The 27,787-nt window shown below is 35.5% G+C and overlaps 2 protein-coding genes across 3 annotated transcripts; one reads left to right on the plus strand and one right to left on the minus strand.

The window, feature by feature from the left end:
• The first annotated feature begins 475 nt into the window (after positions 1–475).
• On the plus strand, positions 476–23,407 carry cdh27 (cadherin 27). 2 transcript variants are annotated; one of them, XM_028446771.1, is made up of 19 exons: positions 476–690; positions 9,846–9,968; positions 10,124–10,273; positions 12,000–12,141; positions 12,236–12,399; positions 13,513–13,644; positions 14,572–14,754; positions 17,124–17,422; positions 18,191–18,333; positions 18,411–18,635; positions 18,712–18,933; positions 19,710–19,831; positions 20,899–20,976; positions 21,218–21,274; positions 21,360–21,434; positions 22,551–22,583; positions 22,655–22,696; positions 22,775–22,849; positions 22,940–23,407. In XM_028446771.1, exons 1-19 carry the CDS (start codon positions 583–585, stop codon positions 23,054–23,056), a joined length of 2,490 nt encoding a protein of 829 aa, XP_028302572.1. In that variant the 5' UTR covers positions 476–582; the 3' UTR covers positions 23,057–23,407. The 2 variants fall into 2 exon arrangements, with proteins under 2 accessions (XP_028302572.1, XP_028302574.1); XM_028446773.1 differs by lacking the exon at positions 476–690 and adding an exon at positions 4,105–4,141.
• Positions 23,408–23,546: 139 nt separating this feature from the next.
• On the minus strand, positions 23,547–27,747 carry lsm14b (LSM family member 14B). Its single transcript, XM_028446775.1, has 8 exons — positions 27,574–27,747; positions 26,600–26,763; positions 26,393–26,522; positions 25,234–25,422; positions 25,089–25,166; positions 24,784–24,924; positions 24,072–24,198; positions 23,547–23,985 (listed from the first exon to the last, which is right to left on the minus strand). The coding sequence occupies exons 1-8, from the start codon at positions 27,698–27,700 to the stop codon at positions 23,838–23,840; spliced, it is 1,104 nt and encodes a 367-aa protein (XP_028302576.1). The 5' UTR covers positions 27,701–27,747; the 3' UTR covers positions 23,547–23,837.
• Between the last annotated feature and the right edge of the window lie 40 nt (positions 27,748–27,787).

Consider the following 27,787-nt stretch of genomic DNA (forward strand, 5'->3'; position numbering starts at 1 on the left):
CTTGTACACCTATCTTAAAATATAAGGGATACTGGAGCTTAAAAATTTCCCTTATTTTTAAATCCAAAACTTGACGGGTATGGACGAGTCCAGTTCCTCCTCTGTCTCCATGACTGTGCACGGTGGCTGTGCTGACGGCCAATAGCCGACCGTATCACAAACTATATGGTTCTTTGGACAGAGGAATATAACTTTTTTTGTAAGCGGATGGGTCCACAATAAGCATGTGGTGATTAATCGATACGAATCGAAAATCTAGATACATACGTGCGCGATGCGGGTGTATCGATCCATTCAGTGTCCTGTTTTTTTTTTTTTTTTTTTTTTAAATGCTGTATGTATTTCATTGTGTCCTGTTTTTTTTTTTTTTTTTTTTTTTTTTTTAATGCTGTATGTATTTCATTGTGTCCTGTTTTTCCGAGGCACGTTGAATGCACCACGTGCTTCTGTTTTGTTTGGAACACGGAAGCTGAGAAGCTCGTCAGGTCAGTGGGAGGAGCCGCAGCAGCTGGAGGAGAGATTAAAACGCATCTAAATGCTTTAAATCAGGCGTAGAAAGATGGTAAACTTGACCAGACGCAGATGGTTTGTAAAGAATGTCGTGCTGCGAAACCTTCACAAACTGAGGGGCTCACTCCCACCCCCACCCCCACCCTGAGGCAGACTGGAATCAGAGCTCCAGTAAAACTGGTGAGTAAATGATATGTAATAACTTTGATGTTGTACTCTGGCAGCTCCCTCTACCTGTGATAAAGTGTATTTTATTTTATTTTATTCTTTCTTTGTCTTATGGACATTAAATATGACTCAGTGAGGGTCTGTTTACAGCAGCTGTGATTGTTAAATAATAGTTTTCATCGTGTTATGGACAAGCAGTTGTGAAAGGTTATTATTAGTATTATTCATAATAGAAATGTGAATGCTACTGTATTAGCCTAATACCTGCTGAACAGTTCATATTAGTATCTGTGGCAGACAGGAAAAAGGACATTGGATTATTGAAAGTGTCACTTTAAGTCACTCATTGAGAGTGATGATGTCACTGTTGAAGTTATGACAGTGTGATAAACAGGTTCATAACATATCTGTCAAGTTTTGGATTTGAAAAAAAGGGAAATTTTCTGGCGCCCACTACCAGCCGTCCCACCACCCCAACCAAGCTCCAGTATCCAGAGGTGTACAAGAAATCAAAAATAGCCACTAAATACAATAATGTGATTAGAATCTGGTAGGCCGACCTTTATTAATATTGAAATGTTGTGAACATTCCTACTATGGCTGGTTGATATGGACCAAAACTCAAATCCCAATATATTTTCTCAAAATGGTGATATACGATATGAATCTAGATAATTTTATCAAATAAAGTCTGACCAGTAAGACAATTCTGGGTTAAATTTGCTGATGCAAAATACCACACAAGGACATTTATTAACAAACATCTGATCGATATGTGCACAAATTAATCCATCTTACTGAGCTTTACATGTTGTTCTGAGAAGTAAAAGCAGCGACTCCTAAAACTAGTATTTTGATACATTATAAGCTATAATATATATATATATATTCTATATCGCCTCAATAGAAAACTCGATACATCTTGAATCTCAATATATCACCCAGCCCTAATTCCTAAATTATAAAACAGCCTAAATAAAAACATAAATGTGTATATGAAGCACATGTGCTTATTTAACATACTTACAGTTTATATACAAGTCAACAAATTGCATATTTACTGTTAATTTCACATTGCTTGTCTTTAAGTTAGACATTAACATTTTATTTTCATCATATATTTTCTTATAATTTCTCATGTTCACTCATGTGGTTCTCTGGTATTCACTAATGACTTATTAGACACATTTATTACAGACTTTACATCCTTTAACACTTTTTTAAAGCAGTGTATATTTGTGGAGCTTGTGATTGGCTGATTTTTCATGGTGACTTACGTCGTTCCTTCCGCTGTGGTAGACGTTAAAATCTCAGTTATTAATCTAACAGAACGTGTAACTGTGTCCCATCCTGATGCTCTTTAGGAAGATAAACTCTTTGTCACAGTTTAAAATGTATTTACACAAGTTCTTTGTTTTTTTCTCCGGAACGTCTACATTCATTCATCTTTCTTCTGAGTTGTTTCCTGGTTTGTTGCCGCTGTCAGCACTGATCTCGTGAGAACTGCCACCAAGCCAGGCCATTTCAGGTGGAAGTTCTCGCGAGGCTAGTGACGACGTTCAGTTTAGTAAGGCATTTTTTCATTATTATTACATTAAAATACGGGATATTTACGGGAAAATACTAATACGGGAAGACGGCGGGAAAAAGGGGTAAAATACGGGACTAAGTGATGCTTAGTTCTAGTAGAGATTAGAAGCTAAATGTGCACTTTTTGTCAAATTTGCTGCTTATAAGGCATACAACAAATCCTCCGCCTCTCGTACTATACTGAATTACTTATTTACGATTTACATTTTTGGTATAATTTCTTTGCATCATGTTGAATTGCATCATACAAAATTGCATTTTATCAATTTGTGTAGAATTGAATCGCCATCAAATCATATCGAATTGGGAACAGAGGTGAATCTTATAGCCAGGGAATTCAATGAATCGCTAATGTAACATATCGCTGGCAGTGTATTGAGATACGTATCGTATCGTTGTCAGTGATGGAGATTCACATGTTCTGCACGTTCTGTGTTTGTTCTGCGCAAGGGTGAGTGTTTCTTCTAATATTATTCTATGTGTTAAGATACTAACAGCGATAATGTAAACTCATACGGCTGACGTGCATCCGTGCGTGTGTGAGAGTGACGGCCTGTTCTTTCTACGCGGTATGCACACAGAGCTGTTTAGAGACAGAGTTGCGACTTATTTGATGTTGCAAAATGTTTATTTTTTGTGGTACTTCTGGGTTTGTTGTTTTTTCTCTCAACAACCTGTGACGGATTATGGGCATCCGCGCAGCTGATGTGCACACGTGCGTGCGTGAATGTGTGAGAGAGAACCCACGGAAGAGATGGAGAGAGTCCGAGCCTCACACACACACACACACACACACACACACATCCCAAAACACGCCTTCACCACGCATATAATAAAAATTTACAAAATGAGTACAATAAAACATATATATAATATTGTTTATTATATATATATATAATAAACAATATTTATACAAAAAGTTCACAAAACGACAACAGAAATGCACAAAAAATATATCAAAATGCTCCAAAAACACACAACACGACTCCAAAAAACATACATTACAGAAAAATACACCAAACAACAACAAAAAATATGAAAATGAGTCAAAATACACAAAACTGAAAATATACATAATGACTCCAGAATCACACTACAATGGCAGCAAAAAACAATAATTATACAAAAAATGCACAAAAACACAACAGAAAGTTACAAAAATACACCAATACACCAAACAAAAAAAAAAATATAAAAATCAAAAAAAAAAAAAAATCAAAAACATTTATCATGTGCATGTCCCATAGAATTAAACCAGAGAAATCGCGCACGCTATTTTACTTTGCACCCGCAAATAAACCCCTTTATAACACTACAGAGTACAGAGTATGTGCACCTCTTTGTTCAACCTTCAAACACATACTCATTTGGCCATAATTGACAGCTTTACTTAAGCTCCTCCCACTATATGAATACATACTTCCGACGGGTCCTGTACTAGTACATAATAAAACACAATAATACAAAAAGAAAAAAAAACAATGTAGGATAAATTATGGAATGACATGAAACACTAAATTACAGAGAATATGCAGATTGGAAGAGATGGGTTTTATAAACACAACCTCTTTGTTTCCTGCATTAACAAGAATGTTTTGATAATTTGGCCTTTGCTGTGATAAAAGTTGTCCATCGCTGCTGTATGGTGTAGCACCTGATACACTTTAGCACGTTGTAGTCACTAGCATGTTATCAAAGAGGTGCATGCTTCACACACCGTAACACACACTGTAACCTGTAGTTTTCTGTTCATATTTGTGGAGGTGGAATGTGAGGAGGAGGCTCTGTGTGTCTGTTGCTGCTCACACACGCACACACACACACACATCCTGAATGCACACTGGTAAACATCATGTTTTGTTTTCTCCTGCTGGTAAGTGACATTCCACACTTTCTTTAATAAATACCATAAGTTTGTTAATGTATATATATATATATATATATATATATATATATACATACATACATACTAGGCTAAAGTAGTAATTATGACACGCTAAGACCAAGACATGATCTCTGTGCTGAAATCTGCAAAATGTTTAAAAGGTAAAAGTTGGTATAAATGAATTTAAAAAAAAAAAAAAAAAAAAAAAAAAAAGTTTTGCTTCTAAAACAGATTCTGATTCTGTTAAATTTTTAAATTCTTAAAAAAAAATAACCACAAACATCTAAAAGTGCTCAGTGTGGTTTATAATAATTGTTTTTTTTATATTATATCTATGTGCTATGCATATGTTAGCCCAATTAAATGTGTTTTTTTAAAATTTAAAGACATGATTAAAAAAGTTCTACTTATAATATGGTAATATTGCTTTAAATCTGTGGTTCTCAAACTTTTTTGTCCCGAGCACCCCTTATCTTCTTTCGCACTACATTTTGCCCAGAATAATATGAAAAACAACTATAGAGCATAATGATGGAATGAATGAGTGATAACACACATTTTAAAGAATCTCATTTTGTAAATAAGTGAAATAAAACAGTATTTAGTGCCTCATGAACTGATTTATTTCTATAGTTTTTATAGAAGATTGTCCCTTGTATTTATAGTTCATGTTCCAATCAAGATCATTTCCATCATCATTATTATAATTATCGTCTTTAACTAGAACGAAACATCACAAAACCCCATGTTTTTAATGCTTTATTTTGTTAATTTTACACACTCTCTGAAGTACCTCCTGTACTACTGTCTTTGCGTACCCCTAGGGGTACCTAGAGGGCGACCGTGGCTCAGGTGGTAGTGGGTTGTCTTCTGATCGAGAGGTTGGGGGTTCGATCCCAGTACCTGACTATGTGTCGAAGTGTCCTTCCTTGGGCAAGACACTGAACCCTAAGTTGCTCCCAGTGGTCGACTAGCGCCTTGCATGGCAGTCCTGTCCCACTGGTGTGTGAATGTAAATCAAGTCCATTTACACACACACACCCCATTTGAGAAAAGCTGTAATAAATCACTCGCCCTCTTGTCAGGTTCACCTGCTGCAAGTATGAGGATGTAAAACAACAATAACAACAAAGGTTTTTTTTCCTGCTCATAAAATTTCTCTGGAAGACGTCTTTGTTATTGTTTCCTCAGAACTGTTTATAGATGATCTCACTATTAGAGCACTTACAACAGCAAATGAGTAAATATGCAAAGTAATGTAGCTATTTAAGCATTTTGTTTTATTCTTTTTGGTCAAATTGTTTCCACCGAGACCAGTGGTTTTTTTTAACTTTTTTGGGGTACTACCCACTTTGAACGAACCTCAAATAATCCTGACGAATAACACATTTTCAAATGTATTGAGCTAACAGGAAACAAGTAACAACATGTTTCATAATAAATCAAAAACCAGATTAAACTGATCACCGGCAAAAAAACGAATGATGGAATGAATGAGTGTGAACACATATTTAAAAGAATCTCATTTTGTAAATAAGTGAAATAAAACAGTATTTAGTGCCTCATGAACTGATTTATTTCTATAGTTTTTATAGAAGATTGTCCCTTGTATTTATAGTTCATGTTCCAATCAAGATCATTTCCATCATCATTATTATAATTATTGTCTTTAACTAGAACGAAACATCACAAAACCCCATATTTTTAATGCTTTATTTTGTTAATTTTACACACTCTCTGAAGTACCTCCTGTACTACTGTCTTTGCGTACCCCTAGGGGTACACACACCCCATTTGAGAAAAGCTGTAATAAATCACTCGCCCTCTTGTCAGGTTCACCTGCTGCAAGTATGAGGATGTAAAACAACAATAACAACAAAGGTTTTTTTCCTGCTCATAAAATTTCTCTGGAAGACGTCTTTGTTATTGTTTCCTCAGAACTGTTTATAGATGATCTCACTATTAGAGCACTTACAACAAGTAGGAAACAAGTAACAACATGTTTCATAATAAATCAACAACCAGATTAAACTGATCACCGGCATGAAAAAAAAGCAAAAAACGAATGATGGAATGAATGAGTGTGAACACATATTTAAAAGAATCTCATTTTGTAAATGACTTGAATGAAACAGTATTTAGTGCCTCCTGAACAGATTTATTTCTATAGTTTTGATCATTTCCGGTCATCTCCCTCCTGGTGTGCGACTAACTCTTGTATTTGGCAATTGAAATTAGACCCTAAAACACCCCAAAAGGACATGTAAAAAAAATAAAGTAATAATTTTATTTATCTTTTGGCCAAATCTAAAACCTGAAGTAAAAGGAAAAAAGTAATTTACTTTGAAATTGGGTTGTTGGGTTGAAATGCAAAAGTTTTGTTATGATTTCTTTTCCTTTAATTATTATTATAATTTTTTTGTATGTCCCTTTATTTTTGAGTATTCCCCACTTTGAATGAACCCCAAATAATCCTGACGATTAACACATTTTCAAATTTATAGAAATAACCTTGATTTTTTTTTAGGTTTTTTGTCCATTAGTTATTTAATTCTAACAATAATAATTATGAATAATAATATAATTAATATTTATATATCTGGAATAGACACTACTCTTTTTTTTACCAGGATCAACTACTAAAGTGTGATCATGTAATGCATGCGTCAAACTCATTTTAGTTCAAGGGCCAAATATGGTCCAGTTTGATCACAAGTGGGCCACAGGTTTTAGGTTGAAAACAAACAATTTCAACATTAATGTGCCCAAGTTTGCACTTGCAGTTATAAATTAGACATAAAGCATGGAAATAATCAACAATATATTAGCAATAAGTGACAGATTATTAAATGTCTTTTTGATTTGTTTATTTTTTGACCAATTTGTATTAAACCAATTACCTGCATAAAAAACAAATAAAAAATGCAGATAATAACGAAACATTATTTGCAATCTACGGAGCCCCTAAAGCACATGTGTCAAACTCAAGGACCGGGGACCAAATCCGGCCCTTTGAAACATCCAATTCGGCCCACAGAAGAATTAAAAAATGAAAGAGAACAAGAATCATTGTCAAAATGAAATTCAACAATATTTGTAGGGGTGTTTATATCGCAATGATGGCAGTCATTTTTAATGTTAAACTGTTGGAAATATAACCTCAAAATTCTTACAAAATCCTTTAATTTTCCTGAAGTTATTACATAATATTTCCCCTAATTAAATGGAAATTGTTCACAAATCTAGGAAATTTAAAGTGAAGACCCTGTTGGGACTGATATCTGTCACTTATTGCTTACATATTATCAGTTTCTTACATATATATTTTGTATTTTATGTATAGGAACAAGTGCAAACTATGGCACAATCATGTTGAAATTACTAGGGATGCACTGAATATTGCAAAAAAAAGCCACATTCGGCCTTCGGTTTAGTGAGTTAAAAGCAAGGGCGAATAGTAGCGTGTGACGCAATGATGCAGTCAAACAACGTGCTCTGAGGGAGGGACTTTGGAATGTTTGGAGGCCGGCCAAGAGAGCAGCGGGGAGGGAGGGGGAGAACGGGATCTAAGGGTTGCGGACTGCACCTTTAAGTCAGCTATTCAAATTTTGTTTATTGTTCTGCTTCACTTCACATGCCAATGTAAATTTCTTGCGCCCCACCTGTCGTGTTTTTATTCACAATGAAACAAATACAAATTCAAAGACTTCATTACACAAAGGTATTTTTTTTTTTTAGTTCCTGTTCATTAAATTTCTCTGGAAGACGTCTTTGTCATTGTTTCCTCAGAACTGTTTATAGATGATCTCACTGTTAGAGCACTTACAACAGCAAATGAGTAACTATGCAAAGTAATGGAGCTATTTAAGCATTTTGTTTTATTCTTTTTGGTCAAATTGTTTCCACCGAGACCAGTGGTTTTTTAACTTTTTTGGGGTACTACCCACTTTGAACGAACCTCAAATAATCCTGACGAATAACACATTTTCAAATGTATTGAGCTAACAGGAAAAAAGTAACAACATGTTTCATAATAAATCAACAACCAGATTAAACTGATCACTGGCATAAAAAAAAGCAAAAAACAAATGATGGAATGAATGAGTGTGAACACATATTTAAAAGAATCTCATTTTGTAAATGACTTGAATGAAACAGTATTTAGTGCCTCCTGAACAGATTTATTTCTATAGTTTTGATCATTTCCGGTCATCTCCCTCCTGGTGTGCGACTAACTCTTGTATTTGGCAATTGAAATTACACCCTAAAACACCCTAAAAGGACATGTAAAAAAAAAATAAAGTAATAATTTTATTTATCTTTTGGCCAAATCTCGCAAAAGGACAACAACAACAAACAAACCTGAAGTAAAAGGAAAAAAAGTAATTTACTTTGAAATTGGGTTAAAATATACAGATATTAAGGTTTGCATGCAAAAGTTTTATTATGATTTATTTTCCTTTAATTATTAATATAATTTTTTTGTATGTCCCTTTAGGGGCTTCATAGCAATCTGTGCCAAAAATCTTAAGAAAACAAATAGGGAAATTTAGTGCATGAATATGAAATAAAAAGTAGCATCATGTTTCATAATGCAAGTAACTTGTTTCATAAATAAATCAAAACTCAAAAATTAAATTAAACTAATTGTCTGCAAAAAAAAAAAAAATTCATTTTATTATTATTATATTATTATTTATTATTTTTGCACTTTGGTTCCACGTTACATTTTGTTCCCGGTCACATATCTTATAATTTAATGCTCTTTCAATTTCTGCTACATTTGTAGGCTTTTTGTTATTACTCTATTTGTGTGTAAGCATTTTATTTAGTGTTAACGATCTATTTTGTCAATGAAGAAATGCATTTAATAAGATTGACATGAAATTTCCTCCCTGTTTCTCGCGCCCCACCTGTCATGTTTCCATTCCCAATGAGGGGGCACTGGCACTGGCATATAGGCTAACTTTTCACTCTTGAAAATGACATATTTACAGTGTGTTCTGTCTGAAAGTGTTGCAAGTTCTTATCTTTACAAGTGAGACAAATGCAATGTTTTAGTTTTTTTTAAAGGAATTTTAAACCTTTGTAGAATCTGTCATTCATTGTAATCGACCTTTATTATAATTGTAATTGTAATTTAAAAAATCTGTTGCTGGCGTAATCGTAATTCAATTGCAATTGAGTTTAGATAATTGATTGAAAATTCTGTGAAAATTTTCAATTATAGTTTAATGCAAAACTGGGGAACCATGTTACGGTTCTCTTGTACATTTCTACTCATATGTAGTTAACAATTATTAAAATGTGTTTCATATCAGGCTTTCCCACATTTTATTATTTAAAAAAAAATATATTAATCTAGGGCTAAACTGACTCAAAAAAGGTTATTTATTTCACGCCCAGTAATTGTGATTCATTATAATCATACTTTAGTAATGAGAATGTAATTGTTATTGACTTTCTGTGGATAAAAAATTATTGTAATTGAATTGTAATTGGAAAAAATCCTGGTCACTGTAATTGTAATTGAAAATGTATTTGTAACTGACAAATGTAATTGACTTATTGACTTATTGATTATTACTCTTTGCTTAAGGGAGCGTTACACAAGTTAAAGACTCATTCCAAACGGGCACTTTATTTTTAACTGGGAGGAATTTCCTGTTGAACGGCCTGTTTTGTGTTCCAGGTGTATTTTCTGTCGGGTTCAATGGGCTCGGATGTGCTGAGTCGACACAAACGGGCTTGGATCATTAATTCCTTTGAGATCGAAGAGGAGTGTCCTGGGCCTTTTCCTTTTGTTCTTGGGGAGGTGAGAACTGTGGAAAAAAAAAAAGAAATAATCAGTTTTACTTTGAAATGTGTTGATAGATCAACTTCACTTGTTTGGGTTGAATTGGGTTTGATAAATGATGGTTTGTAATCCTGTAAATTTACAAGTAAACAGAAAATACTTTCATTTTTTAGATAGATGTGAACCGAGAGTATCCAATTTTCTTTGAGCTCTCTGGGGAAGGAGTGGATGAGGAGCCAAAGGGAGTGATCAGTATCGATCGAAACTCGGGCACGTTGCACGTGCACAGGCCCGTCGACTACGAGGAGAAGACGTTGCTTAAGGTTTGACCACATTCAGCACTTTTCAGATATCCAACTTATTTCTGCTGCTGCTACTTCCTCAATATGGGTGTAACCAGGGGTGGACTTGGACTGTCCAGACCACTACATACACCATAAAGAAGCTGTTGTTAAGTCAGTGATGCTCAACATGTAGCTCTTTATGTCTTACTTTTAATTATTATTCCCCCTGAACATCTTAAAAGGGGGAAACTTTTTAACCCCTTTTTTTTATATTTTTCCTTTGGCCATTTTGAAACTTCCTTTGACCCGATTTTGCCTCTTTCAAAAGTTTTTTCAGACTTTAGCTACCGTTTGCCAATGAATATAATTTTGTTTCCAATTTATTGTCAATTTTTGCAAGTTCTTTTTGACACTTTTATCTGATTTTTGTCCTTTCTTCAATTTTTTTGGCCACAATAAGATGACTTTTGCCCAATAAATATCACTTGTTTAATTTTTCCTTACATTTTGCCTCTTTTTGTTCCACATTTTTGCCCTATTTCACTATTGTTTACCACATACTGTACCGATGCCCGGTATGCCAGATGGCCAGTCCACCCCTGGGTGCAACTTCCTGTATAGAAAGGTAATACATATCAGGGTCATTTTATGTAATTTCAACACATTTTCAGGACATACCATGCACTTTGGTCTAAAAAATTCTGTAATTTTACCAATAGCATACACAGAGTTTGCTTGGGGGCAGGGGGAGCAAACCTTTGAGACTTTAGGTTGGTTCCTTTTCTGTTGCGCAATTCTTCTTCACAATGTAAATGGGTTTATATTTCTAGTTTTGTGTGTTTTTAGAACCGTTTTGTGTATTTTTATTACGTTATTATTAATATATTTTATTATTTGGTGTTTTTGGAGTATTTTCTGTGTATTTGTGTTGGCATGTTGTGTGTTTTATGAGTAATTTTGCGTAATTTGCTGTTAGTTTGTGTATGTTTGTTGTTCTTATGTGCGTTTTTCTGTAATTTTATTGTTGTGCCCAGAATAATTTCAACAGTAGCATCTCCAGGAATAAGGTGTAAAGCAGAAATGGGCAACTCTTATCACAGTGGGGCCACAAAATTTTGATTGACTGATCTGAGGGCCACGTTATTAGTAACAGTCATTACTAGTTATTTAGAATAACTAGTACAGTGCCCGTCGGAAGTTTGTATTCATATAGTGGGGGGAACTTAAGTAGAGTTGTCAGTTATGGCCAAATGAGTATGTGTTTGAAGGTTGGATGTACAAAAAGGTGTACATACTCTGTACTCTGTAGTGTTATAAAGGGGTTTATTTGCGGGTGCAAAGTAAAATTGCGTGTGATTTCTCTGGTTTAATTTTATCTATCTATTTTATTCTGTCCTTTTGTGTGTTTTTCTGTAATTTTATGTAACTTGTCTGTGTTATGATTCATTTTGTGTATTTTTGTTGTTATCTTCTGTGCTTTCAGAGTCATTTGAGTGTATTTTTGTTGTCCTATTGTACTTGGTGGTTTTGTATGGGGTTATTTTTGTGTATTTTTGCTGTTGTTTTTAAAATATGTATATAATTGTGGGTTTACATTTTGACTTGCATAAAATTAGACCCAGGGCCACCAGAGTTATTTAGCATTGAGTAGTCACTGTTACATTTCTCTTCCTACTTCTAAGAGTTTAAGCGTAACATTTTGGATTATCATTTAGGCTTATGCCTTCATTATATGAAGGTTATTAATCATTAATTGAATTTGCAGCTGAAATTTGAGGCCAAAAAAATCGACCAATCCAGTGACACCAAAATAGGGGTGGAGATTCAAATTCGGGACATCAATGACAACCCACCACGCTTTGAGATGGATGTGTATGAAGTCAGCGTTAAGGGAGAAACCACTCAAGGTAAACAAAATGCTCCTTTTAAAGGTGAAAAACAAAGTGAGATACATTATTATATTTATATATAAGATTATTTGTCTCTCCTTTGCTTCAACAGGCACTAGTCTCCTAGCAGTAAACGCCTATGACAGGGACCAGAGTGGAACAGCAAACTCTACTTTCAACTACGAAATCAAATCTGTGTCTCCAAACATTCCAGACACAGAATTCCTTATTAATGAGCACGGAGCAATATCTTTTAAAGGATGTTTGAATAGTGAGGTAGGAGATGAGATACTTGTCTGCCATTAAAATGCTTGTTGTCGTTTGTTGTGTTTTTTTTTATTCATTTTGTCTATTTATGTTGTCATTTTACACATATTTCTCTCATTTTGTGTGTTTTTGTTGTCATTTTATGTATTTATACAGTCATTTTGTGTATTTTTGCTGTAAATTTGTATAATTTTCCCTCTCTTTTTGTGTGTTTTTGTTGCTGTATGTGTGTTTTGGATCATTCTTTGGTATTTTTGTTGTTGTTTGTTGTGTTTTTGGATTCATTTTATGTGTTTTTGTTGTCATTTTATATATTTTCCTATCATTTTGTGTGTTTTTGTTGCCATTTCATGTAATTTGTTGCTATTTTGTATACTTTTACCTAATTTTATGTGTTTTCGGATTCATTTTGTCTATTTTTGTTGTAATTTGATATCATTTGTCTCTCATTTTGTGTGTTTTTGTAGTTATTTTATGTATTAAGCAGTCATTTTGTGTATTTTTGTATATTTTACCTCATTATATGTGTTTTTGTTGCTGTGTGTGTTTGGGTAATTTTTTTGTAGTTTTGTTGTTTATTGTGTTTTCCGATTAAGTTAATCTATTTTTGTTGTAATTTTCTGTATATTTTCTCAAATTTTGTGTGTTTTTGTTGTAATTGTTCCATCATTTAGTGGGTTTTTGTTGCTGTATGTGTGTTTTGGGTATTTTTTTTATATTTTTGTTGTCATTTGTTGTGTTTTTGGACTCATTTTGTCTATGTTTGTTTTAATTTTACGTACTTTTTCTTTCATTTTGCATGTTTTTGCTGTCATTTTGTGTTTTGTGTGTTTTTGTGGTCTTTTTTTCTGAGTCATTTCTTGTGTGTTTTTGGAGTCATTTTATGTATATTTGTTCCTTTTGTATATTCGTATCCTTCTGTGTATTTTATTGTAATTTTCATTTACTTTGTGCATTTACACTGGGGGCCACACAAAATTGGACAGAGGGCCGCATGTGGCTGCAGTTGTAACAGCAATTTAAGCACAAGTTGATGAATTATTTTGTACTTAAGTTTAAAGAAATGTTATAGAACTTATGAATAAATAAACTTAAATGAAATTTTCCTCTGTTTGTGTTTAGGTGGCTGAAAAAGTGACAATATTGGTGGAGGCTCGAGACCACGGGGAGGTGGTGAGTCTGTCCAGCTCTACCACTGTTGTTATTCACATCCAGGACAGCAACCTCCACCGTCCCATCGTCAGCGGAAAAACAGTAGGCAGTCATACACGTTTACAACATCTGGTGACGGTCACAAATGAGCAAAAAATAACATGTATTACTACATTTATTTGCAAGAACAAAACATGCATGGGTGGGGGTCGCACAAAGATTACACTCGTCATTGTCTCATTGACGTATGCAAAAGTGGTTTAAGAAAATAATCTAAATTTGAATGTAAATTTCCAGTTTGTTAGATATTGGCAGTTATCTGGATCAGTGAACCTGATTCATGATCATTCACACTTTAAACGCCTGTAGGAACTTCTTTCCCCATTAATAACAGTACAGTAGGTCCAAATGTCAACATCACGATGATGATTGATAAACCAACCTGACAGTCAGTCAGATTTCACAAAGATCAGTCAATTACAAACCGAGATGTGACTTTCTGATCCAGAATCAGTATATTGATCCAGATAACCTCCAGAATTCATTGGAATCTTCCATGGCATAAGATCTATTTTTGGTTAAAACTGTAAACCCATGAACTAATTACCTAGATTAAAAAAAATTATCTACTTACTGTATTTAGAGACTTTGTAATAATTAATCTTGATTAATCTAAATGAATCGCATAACAATATTTGACATGAGAAGCAACATTTTTCCAATTTAAATGAATTTTGATATATGTTGTATAAACAATAAATGAGCTTAAACAACAAAACCAAAAGATTGTGTTTATTATTTTCATCACTGAGTGCGAACATATTGTGCAATATGAATACAGAATATTATGATTGCATAGTTTACAATGAATTAATCGCATTTAACGCATTAAAGTCCCACCCCTAGTTTTGACGTAATCGTTCTAACAAACAATCAAATAAACACCGGTGAAAATATGACCTTCTTGGTGGAGGTTATAATGTAAATAAAACTTAAGTGAATAAAACCTTTGCCTTATTCAAACTGCAGGGTAGCAGCCGAGTGAAGGAGGGAGAGACTGGGTCGTCTCCTCTGCGACTGCATGTGACTGATGAGGACACCCCCAACACTGCAGCATGGAGAACCAAATACACCATCCACGGTGACGAGGGCCAACACTTCAAGATAGAAACTGACCCCCGTACCAACGACGGAGTCCTCACTGTAATAAAAGTAAATGCTGTTTTTCTGCATGCTTCACATGACTATACCACCCACTCCTGCTTCCACGTGGAATTTACTGCATTCTTCTCAAACCTGCTCTTAAAGTGTAAATACACCCTAAAACTTTTAAGTTACTCTTGTAACCCCGGTTCTGTGAGTAATATGAGTGAGATGTCTCACTATGGGATGTGACCTCTGCCTACATTCCTCAGAAGCACTCTATTTCACTATGCCAATCCTAATTGACCGCGGTGGATCAGTCTGCGTGCCAGTGATAGCAACCGACGGGAGCGTAAACCGCCCTGGCGGTTGATGTATGCTACGACCGTGGTTTTGTCCGTCCTCACCAGGACATGATGTCCCCTGCCAGATGGGAGGAAGTGGATCAGCAAGCGGAACACCGCTGACAGCTCCAAGTAGTTTATGTGAGCGCGCTGGAGGACCGCATCCCAGCGGCCCCTCACAGACCTGCCCTCATGGATCCCACCCCAGCCTGGTAGACTGGCGTCTGTGGAGACCGCCTTCCTGGCCGTGACGGTGCCCATAGGTACACCCTCTGCCAGCAAGCCAGGGGCCGTGACGCACAGGATTGAGCCCATGTGAGGCCACCCACAGCTGGAATTCTCTCATGTGCAGGCGACCAAGCCGGATCACAAGGATGGCCTAAGCCATCAACCCGAGTAACTGAAGACACAACCTGAACCAAACATACCTGTTCTGTTGGAACAGCATAAGACACGCCCTGAACGACCTCACCTGCTCCGCCAACAGGCACGCAGTGAAATGTGCAGAGTGCAGGGATAGGCCCAGGAAGACTATTTCCAGCGTAGGGGACAACACGCTCTATTCACCATGAATCCCAGATCGGACAGGTGATGCAGCAAAATACGCGTACGCGTCCTGGCCTCTGTCTTTGACTGGGCCAGGAGCAGCTAATCGTCCAGTTACGTGGCGAAGCGAACAGTGACGTGCCGTGACCACTAGGGTTGGGTAGGCACGTTGCAAATCGAGACCACCAATGACAATTTCATATGTTTCTGCTGTCAATTTTTAATTCAATTCAAATCCATTTTATTTGTATAAAGCAATTTCCAACAAAATCATCTCAATGCGCTTATCAAAATATAAAATTCATAATAAGAAATAAAAAACCCAACAAGATCCACATGAACAAGTATTTAGCCATCTAACAAAATCAACATCATAAACACCATTAAAGAAACATAAATAATTATTTAATAAAGCCTCCATACTCTCCCAACAAGATATATCTCATGACACGGCAGTGCATCCGTTGTTTGTGTTGGAAACACAGAAACACGGAGAAAATGACAACAACTCAGAACAGCCTCAGTGAGGAGCATCCACGAAGTCAATGCTTCCTTTTGTACAATTCACTGCATAAAATACGAAACATTTTCTGACCTTACCTTTGCTGAAGCTCTGGTAACTCAGGTGTTGGTCTCCCATCTTTTAAAAGCTGTCGTTTTTCATCTCTAGCGCTGTCATCATGACTGTAGTGTTATCCTGCCCACTAGCTAGAGAACGTAGCAGCAGCGGTCACATGATATCAATTCACTAATGTACTGTGAACTTACGTATAGCATTTAGCTCTCTACGCTGCCTTTGCACGTAAATGGTTGTCATCTTGGGGACCTGACTGCGCATGCGCAATCACATAAAAACAGACAATGGGAACGGAAGCAGAAGAGCAACGTGCCTTTGGGAGGGGGCGTGGCCTCCCTCTGCCTTACAGCGGAGTGAGAAAAAAAAAGACTGTGCAGCTGTTCCAGGAAATAGCGCTGTTTAGTAATTTGGGCTATGAAACGCACAAAATGCGGACACTTTCAAACTTATAAGTACTATAGGCTATTGGAAATGGAAAAATAAATAATTTATAATTATATTATAATTAAAAAAAAAAAAAAAATTATAATTAAAACAAATAATTAAAATATCAATTCACCCTTGGGTAGGCACTGCCTACCTTGCCTACCCTGACGGCACGTCACTGCAAGCGAATGCCCTGCCTCTTCAGCGTGTTATGAATGTGCTTTTAGTAGTCCATTTTTGGAAATGTGTAGTTTTTTTCACCACGACAGACGTCATTAACCTTTGTGGCCATCACCTAGTTGAAGTGCGTCTGATTGTCAAAACAAACGTGATGACCTTTTCCTTTCTCCTCTCCTACCACCTTTCCTTAACCCTGTGATGTCATCCACGGGGTTAAGGAACAGTGGATAGTAAAGGAGTTAGGAGGGACTATTCAGACGCAGCCTCAGTCTTATTAATTGTAATCTTGGAATCTTGTTATCATCAGTGGATGAAATAAACACTGTTGGGACCCATTATTATAAAACTTGTTTTTTTTTTTTCAGCCTTTAGATTTTGAACAAGGGTCCCAGAAGACGTTGTCCATATCAGTAGAAAATGAAAGTCCACATTTCTCCTGCAAAGTGAAAGAAAAGTCATCGTCAGGCCTCTGGAAAGTAGACACGCAGCCTCATGGTCAGCCTCATTCTGTGGAAGTCATCGTTGAAATTGAAGATGTCAATGACCCCCCAGTGTTCAGTGTGTCCGATAAAGAGGCTGTACTGGAGGAGAACGCACCTGTGGGGACGTGGGTTGAAAAGTTGACTGCTGTGGATCCAGACTCAAAACAAGCAAGTGGTATAATGTGAGTATTGTGTGTCATTGCACATTATCTATCCATCCATCCATCCATCCATCCATCCATCCATCCATCCATCCATCCATCCATCCATCCATCCATCCATCCACCATCCACCCATCTAACCAGGGGTTGAATGTGACCAAATTTCCACCCGTCATTTTCTGTCCAGACTTCTACATTATCAGAGGACACCATAGAAGTCATTAAGTCAGTAATGCTAAGGCACTTTTTGTCTTAATTTGAATTATTATTCCCCCAGAAAACCTTAAAATGGGGAAACTTTTTATCCTTTTTTTTTAACCTTTTTCCTTTGGCCACTTTACAACTTCCTTTGTCCCATTTTTTCTCTTTTTTTCAGACTTTAGCTACCATTTGCCATTAATTCTTCTTTTTTTTTTCCAAATTTTTGTTCATTTTTGCAAGTTCTTTTTTACGCTTTTATCCATTTTTTTTCCTTTCTTCAATTTTTTGGTTCACTTTTCATCCCAATAAGCTAACTTATGCCCAAAAAATACCACTTTTTAAAAATTTTCCATAGAAAAATTGACTTTTTGTCCCACATTTTTGCCCTTTTTCACTATTGTTTGCCACATTTTGCCCATTTAAGCTACCTTTTTTCATCACATACCACCTGGTTACTCTTTATTTGCCCATTTTTTGGCTACTATTGACTATTGGTCACTTTTAGTCACTTTTCACTCTTTTTTTGCCACAATTTTTTTTACTATTCTTGTAGCCATGTCTGCCTCCACTCCTCATATTTTTCCACAGCTACAAAGTGGGCTACGATCCAGCTGGTTGGATGACTGTGGACCCCAAAACCGGTAACATCACCACAGTGACAATACCTGACAGAGAGTCTCCTCATGTAGAAAATGGCATCTACACATTCTTACTACATGCAGTTGATGAAGGTCAATAAACATGTTGTGAGTCTTGAGATAAAAAACTCGATTGTGACACACTTTTGTTACTATTTAATGTGGTTCAGGTGAGCCATCGATGACTGCCACAGCTACGCTACACATCCATGTAAAGGATCAAAATGACAATGTGCCACAGCTAGCCACGGACCATGTGAGCATCTGCTTCTCTGACACCACCAGCATCACCAACATCACAGCCTTCGACGCGGACGCAAATCCTTTAGGAGGACCTTTCAAGTTTGAACTGTTGGGGGACGATAAGGAGAAATGGGCCTTAGATCCCTCATTTGGTAAAAACAACTATAAATTATGTAATTAACACAATAACAAAAGCCAAACTCTAAATTCTTTGCTTATTTTTTGAAGGTTTCACGGCTGGCTTGTTGAAGAAGTCCAGTGTGTATGCTGGTCCTCATGTGATCAGGCTGAAAATCTACGACATTCAGGGAATGTTTGGTGTTTACGACCTGAATGCGACGGTGTGCGACTGTTCCGTGACACGTGACTGTCGGATCCACAGAATCACAGTAACTAAAGCTCACCCGGCTGCTATCGGCATAGCTTTAGCTTCTCTGCTTTTACTGCTGGGTAAGTCATTTCTAAGCTTTACAGCATTGCAGATCACTGCGACTGGAATCAGGGTTGGGGTCAAACACTATTTTCAGTTACAATTACATTTGTATTTACTCATGTTCAATTACAATTCAATTATGATGACAGTGACCAGCATTTTTCCCAGTTACAATTAAATTACAATATTTATTTTATCCTCAGAAAGTCAATTACAATTACATTCTCAATTACTAAAACTCAAATATAATAATCACAATTAATGAGCCTGAAATAAATAATGTAATAAAAGTCAACCTTCCTCATGTGTTAGCTTTCTGTTAGCATCGCTTATGATAACAGGTCCTAAATCAGCTGTAAAATACACTAAAAACCAATTTTATATATATATATATATATATATATATATATACTGTATATATATATATACATATGTTTATTATGTTTAAAATTTAAAATGTGGGAAAGCTTTATATGAAACATTTTATTTTTTAATAATTGAAACTACATGTGTGTAGAACTGTACATAGAACTGTAACATGGTTCCCCAGTTTTGCGTTAAATTATAATTTACATTTTTTATAGAATTTTCATGGCAATTACAATTAGTCATTTATCAACTCAAACTCAATTACAATTTAATTATGATTACGACAGCAACAGATTTTAAAAATTACAATTATATTTATGCCATAATTGTAATTAATTATCAATTACGCGATTACGATTATAATTGACCCCACCCCTGACTGGTATTGTTACACACATGACCCGTAAGTTTTGTTCTCTGGCAGTTCTGTTGCTGGCAGTCGTGGTCGTTTCCCGTAAAAAGGAGTTTACCAGCCTGGAAACCAGTGACTGCTCCAGTCAATCGCTCGAGGCTTCAAACTTTGAGACACAAGGAACCGACTGCCAGGTCTGTGCCAGGGAAACCCTAACCCAGACGTTCCCAACCTTTTTTAGGGTCGTGACCCCATTTTGATATCACAAATTTGTGGCGACCCCAGAAACATTTTGTTTTCTAGAATGAGTTTTTGATCCTGTTTGTTATAGTGTGTTACAAATACAGAGTAGCTAGGATTAGTGACAAGATGTGCTTCCTCATATTTTTATACTCAGAGGTGAAAGTAAAGGATTACAAGTACTCACGTTACTGTAAATGAGTTGCATTCATGGGTACTTGTACTTTTTTGAGTATATTTGTAAATCAGTAATTTTACTTATACTTAAGTATGTTTTAAAATAAGTCATTTGTTACATTTCTGCACCCAACTGTTACTGTGTAAATTATATATTTTTTGTTCGAAAATGATCAACGAACATTGTGAAACTACAAAAAATAAAATAACCAGACAACAATCAAATCACATCACAGCCGAGCAATCAGATTAAATGTAATGCACCTCGGCAAAACACCATTTGATACCGGATATTTTGTCAGTTTTAGAGTTAAATTTACCTTTACTTAGAGCCTGAGAATTTTTTTTTAAATTTTAAATTGAACTGATTGGTGTTATTTTATTTTATTTTTTAAATAATTGTACATTTTGGCAAAACATTTATTTTGTACAGATGCCTTTGTGGAAAAATAGTCCCAATTGTACAAGATTTCATCTCTTTCTTTTTAAGTTTTTACATGAGATGTTTACTGTATACAAGGGAACCGTGGCAAGATTTATTACCAATAATAAACGTGGGGGGTGAAATTAACTAATAATTTTTACTTTGAGTACTATTTAATTGAGCGACTTTTTACTTGTAATTCAATATTTTATGAATGACATACTTTTACAATTTCTGTCAAGTACCAGTACTTCTACTTGAGTAGAATATATCAGTACTCTTTACACCTTTTTACCAATACATTTCGGGCAACCCCACATGGGGTCACGCCCCCAAGGTTGAAAAACCCTGCCCTAACCCTTACACACTTGCCCGTTAACTACTCTATGGAAATGTCACTGATTATTTCTTCTTCCATAGGTGTTCGACAAAATCATGGTAGTGTCATCCAAGCAGCAAACATTACAAGAAATCCAGCGGAAACCAGTTTCATTGCAGGTACTGAGAAATACTTAAACACTAGAAATAATAGTGATGAAAAAAATTCACCAAACATTGCACATGACGACAAATGCACAAAACGATTATACAAATGCTCCAAAAACAAGACTACAAAAATAAACCACAACATTAAGTATATAAAACATCAGTACAGGAAGACTTTTAACCAGGTAAATGTAACAGGTTTAAATCATTCAAAAGGAAAACTTCAAAATCAATGTACTATTCTTTTTTCCAGAGCTTCCAGAGAACCTGGAAAAATGAAGTACACAACAACAACTACTACAACCATGAGGTAGAACTTCAGTTTGGCATTAAAAAAGTTAATGAAAAAAAGATTGTAAGTCACCTGATATTCACCTGAACATTGTTTTCTGCAGTTTGAAAATAAGAAGTCAGGTCACGAATGGAGTCAGAGAGCAGTGGACGCAACCATGGACGCTTTAATTGGAACGGTAGGTAGAGATGGAACTGTTCATTGGGGGGCCATTCAAAATTAGACAGAGGGCTACATATGGCCCCAGGCCAGCAGATGCCTGATAGACATTACATGAGTTTAAGTTCAACTTTTTTTGATTGCATTAAGTTGATATTTGTAATTAATTTCTCCTCGTGAGAGAATCTACAACATACAGTATGTCAGGAAGAGCCTTCTATGGGGCGCCCATTGTAAAGTTTCACATGCTAAAATAAACGTGAACTTTTTCAATCGAGCAACAAACCACATCTAAAAAACGTATGAGATTTTTTTTCTTTTGACCAGAGTTACCGTAATATTTGTGAAATTTGAGATATTTCTTTTCTCCTAAAAAAATCTATGTTAAATCTAAATCTTAATGTTAAATCTAAATATTGAAAGTTGAATCTAAATGGTAAATATAAATGTTAATCTAAATTTGCTGGAAGTACCAAAATAAAAGCTCATTCCAGTGAATTTACATATTAGCTAAATATTTGGTTTCACCCGCAGCAATTAGTTTTAACATTTAGATTTAACATTTAAGATTTACATTCAACATTCAGATTTAGATTTAACATTTACATTTAATTTGTTATGAGAAAAAACTATTACACATTTCACAAGTATTGCTGTAAATCTAAAAAGTAATGGGGAAAAAAACAAAAAATTAAAATTGCATACATTTTTTAAACGTGGTTTCTTGCTGAATGTTGAAAAAAGTTGCTATTTTAGCATGTGCAACTTTATAATCAGCACCCCATAGCATAACACTTATACTTGGAATGTCTTTAAATCTTAAGTGAATCCAGCCTCAATAATTTGAATAATTTAAATTTTAATCAAGATACACTGGTCAAGAGAGAGGTACAAGAACAGAAGTAAAAAAAAACAAATTTAGCAGATGAGAAATACTTAAACACTAGAAATAACAGTAATAAACAATATTGACCAAACGTTGCACATGACAAACGCACAAAACGATCATACAAATGCTACAAAAACAAGACTACAAAAATAAATCACAGCATTAAGACTCCAAAAAACTTAGTGTATTTTTTGTGTTTGAATGCATATGGACTTTACTTAACTGTTGTTTTTTTCTCTTTAACAGGATATAAATCAGTACAGAAAGACCTCTAACCAGGTAAGTGTAACCGGTTTAAATCATTAAAAAGGAAAACGTCAAAATCAATGTACTATTTTTTTTTTTTCCAGAAAAACAGTAAACGTGAAGTACACAGATACCAGAACTATGAGGTAGAACTTGAGTTTGGCATAAAAAAACAAAAAAGATTCTATGTCACCTGATATTCACTTGAACATTGTTTTCTGCAGTTTGAAAATGAGAATTCAGGTCACGAATGGAGTCAGAGAGCAGTGGATGCAACCTTGGCCGCTTTAATTGGAAAGGTAGGTAGAGATGAAACTGGTCATTTACAGCTAATGCTCAGTGCTTATGCGTTATATGAATTTCTAATATGGTTCAATTTATGACCGCAGAAACTTGCCCTTCTCCAAGTGACTGAGCATGTTGCGATGGACAACAGCCCTCACCTGTACGCAAATGAAGGATCTTCATGCAACATGTCAGAGTTCGATGAACTTTCATTTTCCTGATGATTTATAAAAAAAAAAAAAAAAATTTAACCTTGAAGTACAGTAGTCATAAAAGCTCACAACACAGAATGACAAACGCCACAACATAACAGTCCAGTAAAAATCCACAAAGAGTGGCTTTAAAGTTGGCACATAAAAAAAATATCCGTGAAGACGTTAATGTTGGCGTCAGTGACCGATCCACTTCTCACTCTTCGTGTTTACGGCCACTGTGGAAAAAGGCCAAAATTGGAGCCAATTTAAAAAAAAAAAAAAATAAAAAATAAAAAAATCACACCAACTTGCCTCAATTTAAACTTAGTTCTGTCTAACATTCCATATGGTTTGTGAAGAAAAAAAAAAAAAAAAAAACAAGCCAGACAAATCTTATATATGTTATTTAATTACAAATTTAAACAAAAGTACAGCTGTTTACTCCACATCAGGGCGATTGGTCTTTCAAGACCAGCACTGATCATGGTTGACAGTCAAATAATTTAGTACAGTCTGATGTGCAAATTCAAACAAAAAGAAGAAGCCGGTCTGAGCTCATCTGAAGGCTTTTTAAACCATTGCATGCTTCCAAACTACTGGCTTTGTTTTAGTTTAAAGCTACCCATTTGAAAATAAATGACACTCCTATTTTATTTAAGCATACAAACATTCTTTAGTGCACATTTGGGAGGTGAAAAAAGAAAGCTGTAGTTTTAGGAGCTTCAAAAGCTAGAAAATAGAGAGGCACTTCAGTAGAAATTTACAGTATTTACAGGAATATGAACAGGAAGAAAAAAACAAAAGACTTTCACACTCTCCCACTGCCGATTGGTCGCTGCTCAGCCGTGCTCTGCCCTCTGCGGCCGCGACCTCTGAACCCTCGGCCCCTCAGGAAACGACCCGGCACTCCAAACGTTTCTATGTTCAACTTTTTCTCCTCCGCCCAAGTGGTTCTCCTGATGACACGGAGCAAAATATATATATAAAAAAAAGCAGCAAACTCTTTGCTGCGACTCATTTCCATCACCACCATCAGTCGTACCTGGGTTTAAGATCTGAGGAGATGTTGTCAAAGAAGCACTTTGTTTTGTCGTAGTATTTGTCTCCTAGTGGTTCCTCTTCTGGCAAAGCTTCACTGTCCTGGGCCTCTCCTGAACCCACCTTCTCAACTGCAACAATGTTTTAGTTTTTTTTTTTTTTTTTTTTAAGGGAGATGCTAAAACCCACAAACATTTGAGACAGTAAATTCTACCCCCTACTGCATGCACAGACTGTCATATTACCAAGTGTATCATTTTACTGGTTGTTAGAGCTACTATCTTCATCAGAAAGCAAATATTTATTCCTAGTTATTGTTTCCAGAGTTTGATATGGCTTTATTTATAAATTTATACATTTTATTATTGTGCATAGTTCTTGTTATGAACATACACAGGCTACATCTTAATGAGATAACCTTTTAAATGAAAACAAAAAAATAAATAAAAAATACAACTTGTTTCCAAGCAGTCAGTTACTATTTGCTGGTAAATAAAACAAATAACCAGGAAAAAACATTTGCTCCCTGGTAAAGATAGTAGATCTAACTACTGCTACAATTATAAACTGTGATATTACAGCCTGTGCATGCAGTACGGGGCAGAATTTACTCCGTCTTTAAAATGTTTCCGGGTTTTAGTATCGCAGGTGCACGATGGGCGGGGGGAAAAAAAAATCACAAAAAATAATAATTCTGAAATGTAGCATTCACGTACCTACGACCTCCTTCGAGAGATCGTCTTTAAACTGAGCATTTGCCGTTTCAAAATCAAAATCAGACTCAAACTCTAGAGTTGTAGCTCTCGAAGGCTTTACAAGGAGTTGTCCTCGGTTCCTGTTCCTGGACCTCCGGCTGCCTGCAAACAAACCACAGAGAACCCGTTTGGTAGCCATTGCAAACAGCTACATCTCTCTCAGATTTTGCCTTGGGAAACATTGCTTGGAAATTTGTGAAAGCTGTTTACTTTGACAAATGTACTCTTCAGATTTTTGTGAGAAAAGTGAAATGTGCTTATTGGACCTTGTTTTTGTCTTTGTTTCTGGCTGTCATCGCTTGGTGTTTGCTCCTTGGTTGAACTTGGCTGGGAATGTGTTCGACCTTAATGAATAAATGCGTTTATTACCAACAATGGAGTCTTGAAGCCATCATTGTAAACCCATCTTACCAGCAGGGACATTTTCCTTGTGAGCCTGGGTAGCGCTTTGTCCCGGGCGCTGAGTGGGACGGCTGAGTGCTCTGCTCTGAGTTTGGCTGAGAGGCTTTGGTTTTTTCTGTGCAGCGACAGCCAAAGGCACGGTTTGGACCGCCTGCTCAACCATTGGAGCTCGTCTCAATGGGCCATGAAGTCCAGACACTGAAAACAGGAGCAAAATATGCTGAGGCTGCATCCTGGACAGGTTGACGTTTCTAACAGTCAGACATTTTAGAGCCTTTTTTTGACAAGAATAAAACATACATAGCTGTTGCACCACATGTAGTGTTAATCTAATGACATACAACATTTATGTTTACTAGTGCACAAAAAAAACAGAAACAAAAAGTGGCACTCATACTACTAGTAAAGGAGGGGCCAACAGTGTCTTTCAGTGATGTAAGAAGTCACTAAACTACCATTATCAGCCAATAGAAAAAAAAAAAATGTAAAAAAAATTGAAATACTTCGACCAAAATGTCAAAAGTTGGACAAGAACCAAACACTACTTTATACATGTGTTTTCTTTAACAGCATATTGATGTCACATTAAAAATATTTCAATCTGAGCATTATGAGATTAAAGTCATAATATTTCAAGATTAATTAAAGTCATAATATTTCAAGATTAATTAAAGTCATATTTCAAAATTAAAGTTGTAAATTTATGAGCGTAAAGATGGGCCAAAAGGCTCAGTATTTTGCCATGTGTGAAACCCAAAGAGAAGCTCAATCTCACTAAATGTACAAGTGACCGCAACACATTGGATTTCTATTTTATTCTCAAAAAACTACAACTTCATTCTCAAAATGAGACTTAATTCTCATAAAATTGAGTCTTCATTCTAGAAATGTTAGGACTATCCTCGTAGTGCTCAGATTTCTAATACAACATTGTAAAATTGAATACTTTGTATTGTAGTTTTGAGTTTGGTTACTGCTTAACCATGGTTGATATTACTGTTTATCAAATTTATGCTCCAACAGTTTTCCACGGGGCATGGAGAGCTTCTGTCCTGCATGTTTTAGAAAATGTCAAACACCTGAAACTCATCAATGTGGCACCATGACACTCTGCAGAAAGTTAAAGGACCTACATTTTAAACATGGATGTGTGCATTTGTATGTTCACCTAATCCCAATGCTGCATTGTACTGCTGGTTGAGGAGAGAAGTGGCAGCCAGTTGGTTGTAGGTGGGCATCATGTCCCTGTATGGACTCCAGCGTGGCTGATACCCAGAGGAGGAGCTGCCAAGGGATGACTTTGGAACACAATATACATATGTATTTTAAAATAAGATCAAAGAAAACAGTTCTTATTTGTATTTAACGTGCTTACCTGAACAATAGCTGGATCCCGGGGTAGTCCATGGTGTGGTTTTGGTGGCTCAGACACAGTGATGTCCTTGATGTCGCTGCCTCTAAAGATGATGTACTCATAGATTTCATCTTTAGGGGGAACTGGTCTGTCAGCATGGCGGTCCTCGGTTCCATAAGATTTAACTGGTGACGAAAGATATGATGCAGACATAGGGGGTGAATGCTAAAATAAACAAACTTTTCGCAACATTTAGCAACAAGACACGTTAAAAAAAATATACATCAATTTTTATTAACCATATTTACAGCAATATTTGTGAAATTTGTGATTTTTTTTGCCCCCTCATAAATATGTCAATGTAACGTTAATTATAAATGCTAAATATTATATGTAAAACTTAAATGTTAGATATAAATGCTAAATCTAAATGTCAAGGGGTAAACAACATTTTTAGCTGATATGCAAATTGACCAGAAGTACCAAAATAAAAGCTCATTGACAGAATTCGCGCTTTAGATTTAACTTTGATAATTCATTTTAACAAGATTTATATTTAGCATTTATATTTAGTATTAACATTCAGATTTAAATGTAACATTTTACATTTAGTTTTAAAATGTACATTTAAATATAACATTTAGATTTAACATTTAGGCTTAAATGTAATATTTAGATTTGACATGATTTACATTTAACATTTAGTTTAATTTAGCATTTATATTTAGTTTTAACGGCCATATTTAAATGTAATATTTAGATTCAATATTGAACATTTAGATTTAACATTTACATTATATTTTATGAGAAAAACTTATATGAAAAATATTGCTGTAAATCTGGTCAAAAGAAACAAAACTAAAAAAATTAACTTAAGTTTTTAAAAAGGTGGTTTGTTGCAAAACGTTGCTGTTTATTTTAGCATGCGGGCGCCCCATTCAAAAATGACTAAACGTGTTTTATTTTAAATGAATGTTGGTTACAAATACACCCACCTTTAGCCAAGGCGACCGTGGACCTGTCCGTGTCCACTGACGACAAGATTCCTTCATAACGGATCTGCGCCTTAGATATTAAACTTATTTTACTGCCGATGTACGGAGTTCCTCCTCCAGCGCTCATGTTGGATTTAACACGCGTTTTCCAAGTGAAAAAGCAGCAGAAAGACGACAGAGATGTTAAACTAAACTAATCAGCCATAAGTTCAAT

The sequence above is a fragment of the Gouania willdenowi genome, chromosome 5, assembly GCF_900634775.1.
Source record: "Gouania willdenowi chromosome 5, fGouWil2.1, whole genome shotgun sequence".
Lineage (NCBI taxonomy): Eukaryota > Metazoa > Chordata > Actinopteri > Blenniiformes > Gobiesocidae > Gouania > Gouania willdenowi.